We start from the raw sequence: 13975 nt of genomic DNA on the forward strand, positions 1-13975 counted from the left end.
TTATTATTATTATTATTATTATTATTATTATTATTATTATTATTATTATTATTTTATATCTTCAGATAATGAGAAACCTTTAACTTTGTAACGCATTTATTCAGGAGTCTAAGTTCAACATAATTTGAGCAGTGAGGATTTTATTTACTTTTTCCTCTCTCAGAAGGAAAATAAGAACTCACGTATATATTTCCCGCTTAGCATCTAATAGAAGTCATTGACCAGGATGTCAGGGAAATCGAAACCGATTGAAAGGATTTTTAATTCCCAGATACTATATAAGATCATCTTTATTTGAGTTATTGAGGCACTGAAAAAGTAGGACATTGATATACAAATATGTCTTCTCTTTGCTCCACTTCAAATTATTTTCTGTACTGAAGAGAACGAGGTGAATCGTGCGTCTCCAATAATTAGTGTAGAAGAGGTAATTGTTTACATGAAACTCTAAATTCCAAAGTGCACAAAGTGTCTTTGAATATTTAGCGACGGTCGAGTTGTTAAACTTCACGAACACTATATGCATTATTCTGTATTATATGTGCGGTAGTCTCCAACAGTTGAACTAAAATTTTTGTCCCACGAATATGCATCCCTATATACTGAACAAAAGACTGTAGAGAATATAGATAAAGATTCAAGTACTAATGGGATTTATAATAATACTTTATATTACGAATGTCATGTATGTAGAATCCCGAAGCAAGCATGGGAAATTAATTATTTACCAGAAAATTTTGAAAAGAATATTATCACGGAACACTAAAATGTAAGAGCACTGTAAACATTTTCGATAAAAGCTCCTCATCAGATACAAAGAGGAAGAACTTTTCCTTTTCTTCCTAGCGTTTAAAGTGTACTTCTAGTAGTGTGTGATAATGTTCTCTCTATTTTCTGATAGGTATTATATGTAGTCGTTCGTAGTAAGAAGGGCGAACTCAACAAAGCCTTGTTTTCTAAAAATAGACTCTGTACGTCCATTTATTTTGAAACTATATTTTCTAAGTGAAAGAGATCTTCCACAAACCATACACATAAGCATGAGGACTGACTGCCAGAGAACATTTTGGTATTACTACTCTAGAATACCTCAAATGTAATTTCCGAACGTTCAGATAGTGCGTAAATTTGTTGAGTTCGTCCTCGAAACACCTAATAAATTTTGTGATTTTTACTTTTGTATTTTATATAGGCAATCACCATCAGAATTATTTATGCAGTTGGCACTACAGTACCAAGAGGTAGAGAAAGCTGAGAAGTTAGCAGTTATTTTCGGACTGAATCTGCAGCATTTATTGGAAGTTGCTGGTGATCTAAAACTTGCAGCCAAAGAATTCCCACAAGCTATTGCATTGTACAAATTATCGAGAGTAAGTATTTCAACATTTATTTGCATTATTTACTTGTCTTTTATATTTATATGAGACATTTAAATAGATCATTTAACCCTTTCGAGACAGTGGCACACTCGGGTGTACCACTTTCTTAATCCGCTGCTATGTGAACACTAATTAAGATATCGGTGATTTTTTCTATGCCAAATGTGGTTGGACAACAGTTTATCCTGTTGGGAATTCTTTTGCTGAGTGTCGAATTTCTCTCTCAAATTTGATCCCCCCCCAAAAATGAGAATTTTCGAATTTCCACTTTTCTTTTTTTTTTCTTTTTACCCTATTGCTTCCTTCGTTTTAGAGAAGTCTACTTAGGACTTGTCAGATACATACCTCGTATGGATATCTATGTGTTGAGACCAATTGGACCATCACGTGATCAGTGTTGCCAAGTAAGGAAATTAAAATTTCCCTATTTTTGGGTAGAAAAATTGGAAATTTTTGAAATTTGTTTATAAATCCGTACCTATACGTACGAACGCAAGTTAACGTACGCCAGTCGAACATCAGTCCGTACTGAACAAAAGCAAGTACAGATGCTATAATTGGGTAATTATGGGGCACACGAAAAATTCGAATTTAGGTTCTAAACCTTGATTTGTTTTACTTTTCTCTTTATACTCTTTCTTTCTTTCTTTCTTTTTTTTTTTTTTTTTAATTACAAGCTTCGTTCATAGATATCGACATGATACTTGTAGCATATATTAGTAGTGTACGAAAGCTTATTTTAAGGTAGTCTGCGTCTCTCTAGTAGGTGTTTCCAGCCACAGAAAATTTTAATTTCTGGGAGAAAATTCGGAAAATATGCCCTTTCCCCTCCTGTTGGCTACGTTGGAGCAAATGTACCAGTATCTGAAACCCTGGTCTTTGGCCAACAAAACGCACCATAGAAAGTTTTAATAGGATAATTAGGGAAGCTGCAGCACCTGCACAACTGTTGATTTTTGCTTCTAAGGTGGAATAAGTGTCAAAATTTCGTCTGTACGATGAGAGAGAATTTTTTCGTCCTTTCTTTGTATTTCAGCCAACGCCTTCACGTTTTCACTGTGCGTTTTCAACACACCAAAGAATTTTTTTGAGGTGAGTTGAACTCATGTGACAACAGTGTTGCAAGCTCAAAAAAAATATCTTAAAATGCGGTTGGGGATTTTTTTTTGTGAATTTTCACCCCTACATTTCCCTCCCGTTGGCAACACTGCAAACTTACGTCATAAAATTGCCACATTCTTCTTCTAGAAGTATCAACTATATCAATCGAGTAAATAGTCTTTGAGTTATAATTCATAACTGAAAGTCTACGAAAACGCCAAAAATGACCCTGTCTTGAAAGGGTTAAATATTAAGATTGTAATATTTTAAGTTTATTGACGTTAAAGTGAACGAATCACAAAGTGAATTGTGTTCGTTATTACTGTGTTTAAATTCATGAATCATTGAGGGAACTGTTAATTTTCTCGCACATCCTATCCTGCCGGAATGGAAGTTCAATTAATTTTACACTCTTCAAATAAATTTCATTGTGTACTTAAACGTAATTTATATCGACAAGAGATATAGAATAACACAAAGTAATGATTTTGTGAATAGCTAGAAATAAACTTCGTGTGTATAGTACCAATATACTTTCTTAAGTATTGAATTTACTGTAAATATTTAACGATGTTTGGTCCAAATAAATGACAGCATCACATTCAGAACTTAGTATATTTTTATCTTGAAAAAAGGGTAATCGAATTTAATGGGTGTTTAGATCCACAAAGTAAGAAGAAGCTCAAAAATATCTAAAAGTTACAGGTGACATTCCATGTCAAATCAACAAGTCATCAGACTTGACCATCTCAGATTTTGTAAAAATTGGTATACAGTTTTATTACTGTGGTAAATGAAAAAAAAAAAAAAAAAAAAAAAAAAAATTCCCCAATATTACTCCTCTCCTCCTGAAAATGTCACCATACAGGGTGTTTAAAAATTTCAAAAAAGGACATTTTTCTGTTACAGTGATTATCAAAAATTGTCATAAAATGGTTAATATGTGTACTAGAGACATGGAACAAAAACCATTGGAAAACTTACAGACTTGCACTATATTTAGAAAACCTGTACAATAATAATAATAATAATAATAATAATACTTAAAAATTCAAAATAAGATTTGAATTTTGAATTTCGTACAGAAATGTCGTTGTGAATTCGTTAAAAAATGTCCAGATTGTAATCTCAAATGTGTACTAAAACACCACCTTGCAGCCGATAATCTGAATTTTTGTCCTGCGTTCCATGGACACGTAGTTACGAGGTGTGCGTACTGTGGACAACTCTAGTATTTTTTTCTTTCTTCTTTCTTTATTACACGGGTGACCATAGTTCTAGCCCTTTAATATGGGCTACTTTAGTCCTTTTATTTGATTTTGCTCAGTATCATAGACGACCTTAATTTTTAGTTTATTTTTGTTCTGGGTATCTTGAACGGCCTTAGTTGTTTATAGAGGAGGCGCTAGCTTACATTGAGCATGCAAAATTTTACCGGAGCTAATGTTTCTTCTATCCTGTTCTTCATATGGCGGTGATGTTAGAAAGCGATAATGTCATATTCTTAGGTGGTGCAAAACCAAGATGGCGGCCAAAATCCAATATGGCTACCATGACGTTCAATAGACTTGTAGACTTTCATTTAAATAGACACTGCTGCCGTACTAATTATTGCACAATTATGTTTTGCACATCGTTTTCTTCAGTTTTAAACAGGCTTTCAAGTGATATTACTTATGTTAGACTGTAATGTAAGAGAGAGGAGCTGTGAGGGAATTTCAACAAAAATTCCCTCTGAAATTTCCCTTTCGGCGAATTTCGCGACCCATAGCTCTGCTCTCTTTGCAGTCATCATAAATCCAAATATTTAGAAAAATATAACATTTTATAGATGACAAATTCACCAACTTTCACTTCATTCGGAGCAATGTGTGGGAAGAGAAAAATAATATTTCAAGTTCTTCCTATTTGTAATTTTGTCACTCCACTGTAAATATGTTGTATTCTTATAAAATTACCTAATCATGCATTACTTTACCAGAGCCAATTTCCTTCGGTTGTATTTCCTATGCTATGTCACAAATCAATGACGACATGTTCGAAGATAGTGCAAATCCAAATGGCGGTCAAAATCTAATATTATTACCACGAGGATAAATATTTCATGAAAACTGAAAATACATTACATTTTTTTTTGAAAATTGATTCATTAACATTGTAAAATAGAGTACAAATCAATATAAATATACAACAGCCTTTCAACTGGCAAACTATCTAAATGTATGTGCATACTGTATATGTAGGTTAAATGTAATTTCAGTTTTTAAAGCAAAACTAGTTCTCACTTAAGACTCACAACTACTCGTGATTCAGAGTCATTACCAAGTTTGGTTATTATGGATTGACGAATTAACGAATTGTTTCTGAATTTCTAGACCAAATACCACATTTATCATTTGTCCACGTTTCCACATTCTTCTACATTACAAGCACAAAATATACAACAAGTTGCTCTTTGTTTTTACATCCACAATTCTGAGTGGTGCACTTTCGGCATTTGCAAGGCTGCACAAGATCAGGCGAACTCGAACTTCTTATCATGAGTGTAGGTTGATGCCCACACACATCACTCTTAGAGAATCAATAAAGGGTTGGATCCTGAGTGGGAATAATAGGTGTTAAACGTTTCGCCACAAGTATGTCTGGTACACGGCGCGCAAAATGTGAGATCGAAAACAGTGTGAGGTAGACGGTAGCTTAGATGGTGAATCCATCACTGGCGTTTTTCATAAATTCTTGAAACCGAGAGTCTTCATTACTGTTCCTTTCGTCTTCCGAATTCCAAATAAAGTATTTCAAGTTGTTGTACATTCGCAAGGCTTGGAATAACAGGTTCCTCAAGAGCTTTGAGCGGCTTTAAAGCTGCATCGTCCATCTTGGTTACTGTTTTAAATTTAATTTCTTTGGTTCCAATCCTACTGGTTGTGTCACCAATAAGCTGGCTACCAATACAATAAGGCTGTTTGAGCTCACAAACTATTTTATGATGTCTGATATTCATCTTTGTTGCTCCAGAAACAATCCGAAACATTAGGAAAGGTTTAAAATTTACAGCATAGACTGGGTTTATTCCTCAGTGAGTGTTCTACATTGAATGACACATTTCGGTTCAGGTGTCGGTACTGTGGGATGGTGGAACTTCTGCTAGACATCGTACGGGCCAATAAAAAGGGCAACTGGAGTCTCCATCCAGTAACAATCAAGAGGATGATTCCATATTTCTTCATTTTGAATCATCGTAATTATACATACTGGATGATAGTATATTTGGAAGATATGATTCATTTTCCAAATGATTGCTTAAGGAGTTTCAAGCTAGGAGCTTCTCCGTTAAAAGCACAGATGGTAAATTCAACAGACCTGCTTCAGACCATGCTCTTGAGCAGACCTTCATTTGATCATCGAAAGTCCAAAGAGGAGTTATAGGCATGTCTGCTAGAAGTGAAGCTGTCACGAATTGGTAACATTCACATCTTAAGAAGTCTGCTATTAAAGAAATCCTTCGCCAAGCACGTGTACTGGATTGTGATGCTGCTGGAGATATAGATTCTTCACATGATGAGTGGTTGCCACAGCGTGCTGCTAGAGACGAAGAGGATGTTCAAAAGCTGATAGCTTACTTAAAAGAACAACACAACCCATTCAATATGAAACATGCTTCAATAGGATTGCGGAAAATTAGTAATGGAATACTGCTAACTCTGAAATTACAGATGTTTTGTTAAATTTGGAAGAGAGTCGAAGAAATATATATGAAAATGGAGAGAAGGGACCAGCAATGACGACTCTCGGTTTCAAGAATTTATGAAAAAAGTCAGTGATGGATTCACCATCTAAGCTACCGTCTACCTCACACTGTTTTTTCGATCTCACATTTTGCGTGCCGTGTACTAGACATACTTGTGGCGAAACGTTTAACACCTATTATTCCCACTCAGGATACTACCCTTTATGGATTCTCTAAAAGTGATGTGTGTGGGCATCAACCTACACTCATGAATCAATTTTCAAAAAAATATAATCTATTTTCAGTTTTCATGAAATATTTATCCTCGTGGTAATAATATTAGATTTTGACCGCCATTTGGATTTGCATTATCTTCGAACATGGCGTCATCGATTTGTGACATAGCATAGGAAATACAACCGAAGGAAATTGGCTCTGGTAAAGTAATGCACGATTAGGTAATTTTGTAAAAATACAACTTATTTACAGTGGAGTGACAAAATTACAAATAGGAAGAACTTGAAATATTATTTTTCTCTTCCCACACATTGCTCCGAATGAAGTGAAAGTTGGTGAATTTGTCATCCATAAAATGTTATATTTTTCTAAATATTTGGATTTATGAGGACTACAAGGAGAGGAGAGCTGTGGGTCGCGAAATTCGCCGAAAGGGAAATTTCAGAGGGAATTTTTGTTGAAATTCCCTCACAGCTCCTCTCTCTTACGTCACAGTCTAACATAAGTAGTACCGCGTAAAAGCCTGTTTAAAACTTAAGAAAACGATGTGCAAAACATAATTGTGCAATAATTAGTACGGCAGCAGTGTCTATTTAAATGAAAGTCTACAAGCCTATCAAACGTCATGGTAGTCATATTGGATTTTGGCCGCCATTTTGGTTTTTGCAGCATCTAGGAACATGACATCATCGCTTTCTAACATCACCGCCATATAAAGAACAGGATAGAAGAAACATTAGCTCCGGTAAAATTTTGCATGCTCAATGTAAGCTAGCGCTTGCTTTATTATTTTTGTTGCCGTCTTTTAACTATTTTGTCCTGTATATTCTGGATGACGTCGGTTCTTTATTTCCATCTACCATAGCCTTTTAATTTTGACCTTGATCAACGACGATCCCATTCATAAATTTATGTTATTTTTGTTCTGCATACCGTATGTGACCTTAGTTTTTTTCCTGTACCATGGACAGCCTTTAGTCTTTTAATTTCTTTTCGTCCTGCGGACCGAGAACATTGATTTTTTTTTTTGGTCCATTGTACTATGGGCGACCTTAGTCCTTTATCTTGAGAACGTAGTCTTTGAATTTAGTTGGCTCCGTTTGCTTTGCGTACCTTAATCCTCTAATTTATTTTTGTCTTGTATATCCTGATAGGCTTTGTTTAATTTGTTCTTCTTGTTAATAATCATTTAATTTGTATTTGTTCTACGTACCAAGAACTTCATCATCCATTAATTTACAATTGTTTATTTGTGCTTACATACCATGGACGACCGTAATTGTTTATTTTTGCCCTTGCCATGGGCAGACACCCTTAGTTACTGAATTTATTTGCGTCGTGCGTATCAAGAACGACCTCACAAATTAAAAGTTGTTTATTTTGCTTACCATTGACGACCTAGTTTATTGTTATCGTGCTTACTATGAACGATCTTGTTTATTTTTGTTCTGTGCCACGGACATCCGTAGCTCTTTGAATTCGTTTTCATCCTGCATTCGAAGATGAACCTCATCGATTAATTTATTTTTGTCCAGTGTATCATATGCGACCCTAGTCATTTAATTTAATTTTGTTGTGTTTAACGTAAATGACTTAGTACTTTAGCTTATTTTTGTCTTACGCACAATAGATAGCCTTACCATTTAGCCATATATTTTTGTCGTGCCTACCTAATAATGCAATATGGCATCCAAAAGTATCATTGATACCTGTGTATTGTGATTGCATTTTTTTTTTTTTTTTTTTTTTTTTTTTTTTTTTTTTTTTTTACAGATAAGTTAATCATAAAAGCAAAATAAACTTTAAAATGTACATAATGCCCTGTAGTAAGTAACATTAAATATTCAAAACTGAAATTTTTAATGTTTTGAATAAGATGACTTTAAGTAGTAGAAACAAAGCTATTCAATTATAAAGTAATGTACAATAATAACATTTCTGTACTAAAATACTGTTCTTAGAAATTGCATTATTTTAACTGCGCTGTCAATAATGTTTCATTATTTTTCTGAATGTGTTTATAACATTGCTATGTGTGATGAAGTATTATTGTAATTTATGGGGCCTTTCCATTGCAAGAGCAATGTAATTATTTTTAAATAAAAAAATGTCGGTTGGAACGGTATTGCAAAAGGCACGGAAAGTTAAGGAAATGGGTCTGACTCATCGCCCCTGATCTTCAATGGTTAGGAAATTGTGATCAATATCCAAACAGCAAAGAGAAAATTCGGTGCGCAGTTCTCTAAGAATCCCGATAGTAATGAATTTGGTGTAGGATGAGTGGGTTTCTCTACAATATCATACAGTGTTAACTAACTTTAATAGTAGCAGTTATTTTGCCAAAAAACCTTTTTCTAACGATTTCAGACGTCAACATCCATAAATCGAAGAAATTTGAGGCTCATGTTTACTAAGGTTTGTTTTCTTCCTTTCTTTGTAACTTTCTGTATATAGATTTTGTAAGTTAATAGTCAGTCCTTGTCATAGTTTCGTATCACGGGACGAGGGAAAATCGAAAAGTCTTTGCGCCAACTGTTTTATTGCCAGATTAGAAACCATAAACGAAAATCAAGATATACACAATATTCTATGCACTTTTGTTCATTTTTCCACATAATCACCACATCTGTTGAGGCACTTGTCCTACTGTATTACAAGTTACCCGATGTCCGCTGCGTGGAAGGCGCCGAGTGCTCACGAAACCAACGGCGAACAACGTTCTGCGCTTCAGTTTCATTCGTGAACGTCTGTCGTGCTAGGAACTTCTTCAACGGACCAAAAAGATAATAATCACTGAAAGCAAGATCTGGACTGTAAGAGGGATGCTTCATAATCTCCCACTTTCAAGAGTGAAGTTTGGCGGTGATTTTGTTCGCCACATGCGACTTTGCGATGTCATGAAGGAAAACCACATCGTCAACATCCAGAACACCCTGACGCTTTTTCCTAATGGCTACTTGCTAATGGGAGAGTGTGTGAAAGTAGTGTTCGACGTTGGTAGTTTTTCACCTCTTCGCAGGAAATTCAGTAGGAGTGGTCCGCGAGTGTCCCAAAACACTGTGAACATTAATTTACCAGTCGATGGTCTTCGAAATTCTTCGTTACTGGCGAGTCGGGTTTTCATATCGTGCTTTGCTGTTTTGACTTGGGAGTTTCGTCACCCCCCAAGGCCCAGGAAATTGTCGCCCTCGTCTACGTAACGCTGCAAATGGTACAGTGACATCACCATTTGCTTGCTCTTTTTGATAACATAAGATGATTAGGGTCCCAGCGACATCACACCTCGCAGAATCCCAGTACTATAAACACCACTATAGGAAATGTCAAGCTCTCTGCTAGTGTCCTTCAGGTGAATAAGTCGATCCGCTTTCAAAATTTCGTCAACGCGTAATGTTGTCGGGAGTCATCGAGGAGCGAGGCCGACCCACTTGCTCATTGTTCTGGACAGTTTCTCTTTGCACCACCACTGCACTTCACTCTTTGCACTACCACTGCACACTTCACATTGCTAATTTGTCCCCATACACCCTATAAATTTCTGTGTGTCTGTGTGTCCCTTGCACCACAGAAAACGAATAACACTTAATTGCTCATATGGCATGGACGTCCTGACCACTCCGTCCATCTTCGGCAATTGATATGAGCGTCGTGCAATGGAAGAAATCGGAAGTTCCACTGGGACCATATAAATCACTCGTATATCTCGATTTTGCATTAAAATATATTACATACCCGAAAAAAGCGAGTTTTCGAATTTTCCTCGTTGAAGAACTTTTAATTTAACGTTGTTGTGCAAGAACACAAAGTTATGTCCTATCACCATATTTTCAAACGCAAAACTGTTCATCTCTTGGGTTAGTTGTTTTGAGATAGTGAGGTGTTTCACTTTTAGAATATAAGATACAGATAGACGAAATAAGTTACCCTTTGCGGTAGAAAGGATGAAATCCAAATACAGTCTTTAACTGTAATAACATTCAGCAAAAAAGTATTTGCATAAAGGAGTTTTGAAGCGGTGAAAATTGCCAGCCAGACGCCAGCGTAGGTAAGAAATATTGTTTCTTGATTTTTTCTTTTCTCTCTTTCTCGGCGAAGGACTAGTTATTTTAGATTTTGTTATTGTACTGTAAGATATTTACTCCTCATCCTATTTCAAAATAACTCATTTAGTAGATGAACGCACTCAATGTTCAGAAATTTAATTATAATAAGGCACTAAGAACTTAACAATAATGAGTATGAAAAATAACTTATTACCACCCATTAGTTCATACAAAGACTGTAATTATTTTATTTTATTTTTGATGCAATAAAGATGGTGTATTTTTTTTCTTTAAAGGTAAAATAGATAACTATTACATACATATAGATCAGTTAACTAACTTTAAGAGCGTTTCGCTTTACATACATATTTAGTCACTGTGTTAAAAGAATTCAGTATTTTTTAAGTACCATAATATATTTTAATTTTCAGTGTCGCCATTTGAAAAGTGTCTTAAAATTTGCAGCAGCTGGACATTCTGCTGAATTGTTAAGTTACATACAAGTTCTGTTTTCGAGCTCCAGTTTAGATCTCTCAGCGTCTGAAAAAATCCATCTATCAAATTTGGCTGTGATGAGCTACGTAGAACAAGTCCTACGAGCTACAACTGGCAAGAAAGCACTTTTTAAACAATTCATGTGAGTATATGCATCAAGAAAAAGAAAATTTACTAAAGTGTTAATATTTTTTTCTTGCTAATTGTAATAATTTTATGCTAAACAGCAAATAAAGGTAAGTATGATTGGATATATTGATATAAAAGGTTCATTGTAATTATAATTGAAGATCGAAGCTTTGTATTGTTTTGTTCTTCAGAAATAAGTGTAAAACTTTGAACTAATATTGGTTGCTTCCAATGAAATTGAGTAATCAAGTAGATTACGCAAAATTAATTTCAAACAATTCAGCCGTTTTCCCATGCTGCGATCATAAATAAGATCACTTTAATTTTTATTTCGTTTTTATTAAAATGCTACGTTTATATGTTTGCATCTAATTCATTTGATCTCGGGGGGACGTTAAACTTAGAGATTTCATTTTTTTTTTCTTTGATCTTGGAAACCACAAGTTCCATAAACGCCGTTTTGGCTGGTTGATTCCAAATTTTGTCCAAATTGGTCGATTCTAAATTTGCCAGTTCTCACTGAAATTTTCAAAGAACGTGCGGCTGTTTTTCTGTTCAACGTTTTACGGGGTCGTTTTGAGCCCACATGTTTAATATTGTCGATAAGACGTTGCTGAGGTAAACAGATACCGTAGCGGAAAATTAAGTTTTTTTTTCTTTCTTCAGACAACTATTTTTCCCGTTTCAAGCGCGAATTTTGAGCATTCTTAGTTTAAGTAATTTTAAAAATGATTGATTCTGTTTCTGATCACGAAAAATATGCGAATTTCACGAAAACGTGCTGTTAAATAGGAAAGATAGATGCGGTCCTGGAGCACTTCCTTAAACACTTAATCTCTGTAGTAGCGAATTTGTGTAGTTTTCTTTCAGAAGAAAGTATCAACTTGAAAGTTTTATCCAGAATATTGAACTTCTTGCAGCGAAAAGAAATCTTCACGGTAGTCACTGTAGTCTCTCGTAATTTAGGAACTATTTACCTTGAATGTCAAGCGAGCGTCGGGAGAGGGACGGTTAATTATACCAGTGTTTGTTTATCCTCTAAACAAGTGTCTTAATTCGTGTTCTCTTATCTTTAATAATACTTATTTTTGTAAAACCCCATATTTCATTCGTTTATCATGTCATGTTTCTTGAAAGAAAATAAAAAGTTGAAAATTCTTGCATCTATAGCAGTTCACTCCCTTTGTGAGGCCTCTCGCCCTTTACTTGTGTCTTAAAAGAGATATGTACAGATATAATGAGGAAGTGGAAATGAGGTTCATGCTCATATTAGAATGATGCGCTGTGTAGAGCACAGGCTCAGTTAGTATAGATTTAAAAAAAATATTAAAAAAGGGTAATTCTTACTCCGAAACAAAGAGATTATTGAATCGTAGTGCATTGGGACTTCGAGACTTTCACAGTAACAGTGGTGATTTGATGATTTTATAATCAATTTTCATTTTGTCATGCATGTTAATGAGACGTATTATAAAAGATTGCTGATTTTTTAAATTTTTTATTTTTACTTATCTTTCAGGAAATTTCTTCGTGATAATTTAAATTACGACGAAGTTCTAGCCATTAATGTAGCTAGTCAAACAGGCCTTTGGGAAGTACTTCAGTTCCTTGCAACACATCGAGGTCTTTATCAGGAGGTGTTGGAAGTTCTGTTAAAGATGATTCAAACGTTAGAATCAGACGGAAGCAAGCACTCCTCAGGTCCTAAGAGTGTTGCAGCATCTTTGGATAGTAAGTTTAATGTTACAAAATGATTACATTTATTTATACTTGCAGAGTAACACTATAACCAGTGGAATTTATCTGTATGTATATTTGATTTAACTCATTAGCCTTTCCTTGCCCAAGAGGCTAACGCACATACTTTCTGTGTGTTTTCCCAGGTTCTAGACCCATTGGAGTTAATTCGTGAAATACAGACCCACGTAGTGGTTGGAATCCTACGTTGAACTGTAGGTCCCGTCTTATATATCCTTAGTGCTGAAAAGAGATGTTAAACTCAAATCAGTCTAGGAGCTCCTTCATGACTAAGCGGTTAGCGTACGCGTCTTTGCCGTGGGAGACCCGAGTTTCATTCTCGGAGGGAGCTCATGTGGTTCGGATCCCATGTTAAGCTGTAGATCCACATCTCTTGTAGCCTTGGAATTGAAAAGAGATGTTGAATTCCAAACCAATCAACCAAATTTGTCGTGAAAATGTTATTCTGCTATAAAACTTACATGCATGTTGTGAGTAGGTTATAATGACAAATTTCTAAATACTTTACAGAATTGCGAAGTACATGTCATTTATTGATTTTTTCTTTTAGTAAGGATAGAAATCAGTGCCATTCATTTTCTTTTACCATATATCTCTCTCAATTTTTAAAGTTGTGGAATGTTCAACTAGGAATTTCCTTGTAATTGTTGTTGCTAAACGGTTAACGCTCTCTGTTTCGTGCAGGCTGGTGAGAACACATACCGTTCTAGTCCCTTGTTAAGTTGAACGTTCCATTTATAGCCTCGGTGCTGGATAAAAAAAATTAAACGACGATCAACTAAAGATTTCTTTCCATGTTTATTTTAAAATGTTAAAATAATTTCTGATGTAGTGAAATATATGTTTAAGAAATCAATATAATAATAAAAATAAATAAATAAACAACAACTTTTATTGATGGAATATTAAGGTACAATTAGATTTTCGAATTTAATCCGAATATCAACTACGTTCAGTTACATAAATTTATTAATCAGAACTTCCGAAGATTTTCATGCTTATTATTACAATTAAACAATATTATTAGCATTTAACGGAAATAAATTGTACGAAGATGAGACATACACCAATCAATAGATCTCTTTAGCTCTTTTGAACTAAACAAA

The 13975-nt window shown here is 34.7% G+C and overlaps 1 protein-coding gene across 1 annotated transcript in view; it reads left to right on the forward strand.

The window, feature by feature from the left end:
* ca (RCC1 and BTB domain containing protein claret) overlaps positions 1-13975 on the forward strand; it is a 153956-nt gene that overhangs the window by 39632 nt on the left and 100349 nt on the right. The window contains exons 9-11 of the mRNA XM_081742650.1: positions 1193-1370; positions 10919-11124; positions 12631-12842. Coding sequence (XP_081598776.1) covers positions 1193-1370; positions 10919-11124; positions 12631-12842 — 596 coding nt within the window. The remainder of the gene's footprint in view (positions 1-1192; positions 1371-10918; positions 11125-12630; positions 12843-13975) is intronic.

The sequence above is a fragment of the Thermobia domestica genome, chromosome 16, assembly GCF_964235325.1.
Source record: "Thermobia domestica chromosome 16, izTheDome1.hap1.1, whole genome shotgun sequence".
Taxonomy (NCBI): domain Eukaryota; kingdom Metazoa; phylum Arthropoda; class Insecta; order Zygentoma; family Lepismatidae; genus Thermobia; species Thermobia domestica.